At 39.2% G+C, this 3,475-nt stretch overlaps 1 protein-coding gene across 11 annotated transcripts in view; it reads left to right on the top strand.

The window, feature by feature from the left end:
• Positions 1 to 3,475, top strand: part of Sema3a (semaphorin 3A) — a 540,175-nt gene that overhangs the window by 296,828 nt on the left and 239,872 nt on the right. For 9 of the 11 annotated variants that reach the window (XM_029567263.1, XM_029567262.1, XM_029567260.1 and 6 more), the window contains one exon: positions 2,406 to 2,599. In XM_029567263.1, coding sequence (XP_029423123.1) covers positions 2,488 to 2,599 — 112 coding nt within the window. In that variant the 5' untranslated portion in view covers positions 2,406 to 2,487. The other 2 variants (XM_029567264.1, XM_008840909.3) reach the window with 2 other exon arrangements.

Genomic DNA, 3,475 nt, shown 5'->3' on the forward strand with positions numbered 1-3,475 from the left:
GGTGTGTTTGTAAATATGAGGTTCCCTGTGCTATCAAATTCCAGACAGCAACATTAATTTAAATTATTTTTTCTGCAATATCCTACAATGATGTCCTGATTTTGTGGTTCTAAATCTAGATGGAATCAGTCTGACTCTCTTGCATTGGAATTTAGTTAACATCCTTTAATTTTTCCTGGAACACATCAAAATTTTTCAAGATTAGACTTTTACAGGTAAAATGGATACATTTGAAATTAGCTTATCCTATTTAGTTTCACAAAAATAAACTTACTCTCTTGCTTTTCATAAGAACTATGTTAAAATACTTCAATATATTTAAAATATATTAATTAGAAGGGTAAAATGTTTTAAAGTAATAACACGTGATATTTAGATGGGATAATTCATTATAGGTCACCTCTAAATAATCCCTAAGTGGACTGAATTCCTTTGCAGAATGCATGTCTATAGAGTAATCCAAGGAAGACAGACAAGCCTCTTGTCCTTTGTGGCCTTAATCCATTGCCTGGAGCAGGAAAGGTGCCCAGGATAAAGAGGGTGGGAATCAGCAAAACCAACAACATTTCTGGATTTGATTTTCTTAACAAAACTAATTGATCAGTAGGCTTGCAGGAACTGACAAATACAATAAGGTCTGTTTGACAAATCAATCTAATGCAGTTGAGGGTCCTCTTCCCCTCCCCCTCCTGCCCCTTTAAGCCTTCCTCCTCCGACATTCACACAAAGGGGGTGGGGGTCCTGTTATCTCTTTATTCCAAAGACTATGAAAGTTGTAAAAACACTTCCATAACTTCTTATGAAAACTTAAAAGTACTTTAGGTAAGTGCTAATGTTTTTTTCATTGTGAAGCTCACTCTCCCTTTTCTGCCAAGAAATTTTCATATTGAAAAGAAATTCTCTTGTATTTCAAGTGTTTAGAGGCAGTAGTCAGTAGGATCTGGCAGAGAAGGTTGGACGGCAAAGGTTAAGTTCTCTCTTTTTAATTTTTATATAAGTCTTACTCTAAATATTATAATACCATGAGCTTTGAGGAACATAGAAAGAAAATTAAGTGTCAAAATTTAGACAGTGCAGATAATGTCAGTACTTCACAAAGGATTAATGGTGTTGGTGCCACTGTGATTACACAGAGAATAGTTACCATTCACCAGCTCATGAGACACAGGAATACCTTATTTGTTTTTTGTTTTTTGTTTTTGTTTTTGTTTTTTTTTTTTGGACCTTCACACTCAGCAGGGACTTTTCTGAACTTTGTCATCGTCCTCTCCTCTGCCCTGGAAGCCAACGCTAGGGAAGTAGCTCTAATTAACGAGAGGTGGTGCTTTGAGGAGGAGTAAACTCAGCGTTCCAGAAGCTGCAAAATCATAGGTGTTTTTCCATGCTAGGTATCCTTTTGCGAATCCCCTGTTGTAATTTATAATTCTCAGTGGACCTATATTTGTCTTGAACTGATGGTTTAAATGGGCTTTCCTAGGAATTTCTTCACTACACTTGCTTGTAGGGCAGGGGAAGGGGGTGGCTGAGCCCAAGGGGACTATGGGAGGGGAATGACCTCTAAGGAGGTTTTAAAACATTCCGTGGTTAAAGTTACACTGATGAGCGGCTATATATGTATGCATCTACACACACACACACACACACACGCACACACACACACACACACACACATTAAAGCACAAGTTCAGCGGGACGATATAATGAGCATGGGCTGTAAATTTTGTAGGTAGCCGAATTCAGATTTTTTTAAATCAAAATTGCACCCCAAAATGGCTATAAAACAACGCTTTGCCTTGAGAAGTAAATTTATAGCTCCCTGCCTTTCCCAGGCACGCTGGAGGGTTCTGCTCCCGGCTCTAATCTCTGCGAGATGTTTTTTGCATGTGTTGTGTGACAAGAGGGAAGGGGAGTGGGTTGAGCTCGCGTTCGTTCTCCCATTGTCAGCGAGTCTAGTGAGTGTTGGGAAAACCTGTCCGCGGGATCTTGTGTCATCTCTCCCTGCATGTGCACGGGAAAAGTCCGCGTTGCTCAGAGCTCGCCTCTCCCTCTCTCTCCTCTCTCTCTTTCTCTGTTTCCTTTTCATTCTGCTTCCCCGGAGCCGAATGGAGCAGGGAGAGTGAGCAGGATTAGAGTCTGCCACCGGCTATCAGAGGAGCGGAGATAAAAGGAACTGCTTCTTAAGCACTGCCGCAGCCCTTGTTAATTTTTTTTTTTTCTTCTTTCCACACAACAGTTGTGCCTCATTATCCTGTGCCTGGTTCGATTTTTTTTTTTTTTTTTTTTTTGAGGGTTTGAAGTTTCTGTGCTTCAGTGACTGTTAAGAAGAAGAGGTGTTAGTGTTGCCATGAGGTCTTGATTTTCTGCATTTATGAATGAAACTGACCTAAATCACCTGTTACCTCCAGTTTCCAGATTCTTTGAACTTCTCTGGCCGCACAATACAGGAAGGAGGGCTGAAGGAGCTGAGAGACCTCCAGCGACTGCAGCATGGGCTGCTTCCCTGGGGTTGCCTGTCTTTTCTGGGGTGTACTACTTACAGCAAGAGCAAACTACCAGACCGGGAGGAACAATGTGCCCAGGCTGAAATTATCTTACAAAGGTAAAGCTTTCTTTTGCTTTTATTTGGCTAGCTTTGTGGTGCCCCCTCCCTTCGTCCCTTGAACTCCCTCCCAATCCAAACCATTCAACCTTTAGTTTAACCTGAGAAGCCTATGTGATTCTGTGTGAATTTCCTAGGTGATTTAAACACTTTTCATTAAGCAACAAAAAAGCATGTCTTCTGTTTGATATGTGACAATTTAAATGCAAACAAAGAACATTTAATCACACTGAGCTGTGTGCCTCCCCGGGGCATGCTGATCCGTGAATCTTATGATCATTCTTATGTGCTGTTCATTTTTCTCACTTTACTCCTTCTAAATTTTTAAAAAAGACTGTTAATGCAAAAATGGTTTCTTTATAGATATGCATACCTCACCTGTAATAATCATTACAACGAACTGTATTTTCTTAGTTGTAGGCACTAAATGGTTAATCTTCATCATGAATATTCAGTTTGTTCAAATCTGACAATCAGATGCTTAACATAAGCAGTAGATCATGGTTTGCCAAGAGAATATCAACTGGAGAGAACAGACTAGTTTCTCCACAGTGTGTTATGATTGTACAAAAGGCTGTATTTGACTAATTGGTGTAAAACTAGGTTTTGTAATATGCTATTCAATCCCATATGCACATAAGTAAGAATTGAAAGGATGCTATTCTCAAGGGACACAGCTACTTATGTGTGCTTCTTTTGAAAACATATAAATTTAAGAAAGAAAAACCCCCAGATCTATCACATGACACTGTTGTTTAGTTACAGGTTCATGTATGTGTTTGTTTTCAAATGACAATTTTTAAGAAAATATTTGTTCTATACTTGTTTGGATAGATTTCAAAAACTGGAGTGTAAAGTAATAGCAAAATGATTCCT

Source organism: Nannospalax galili, unplaced genomic scaffold (genome assembly GCF_000622305.1).
Source record: "Nannospalax galili isolate Female #2095 unplaced genomic scaffold, S.galili_v1.0 scaffold639, whole genome shotgun sequence".
NCBI lineage: Eukaryota > Metazoa > Chordata > Mammalia > Rodentia > Spalacidae > Nannospalax > Nannospalax galili.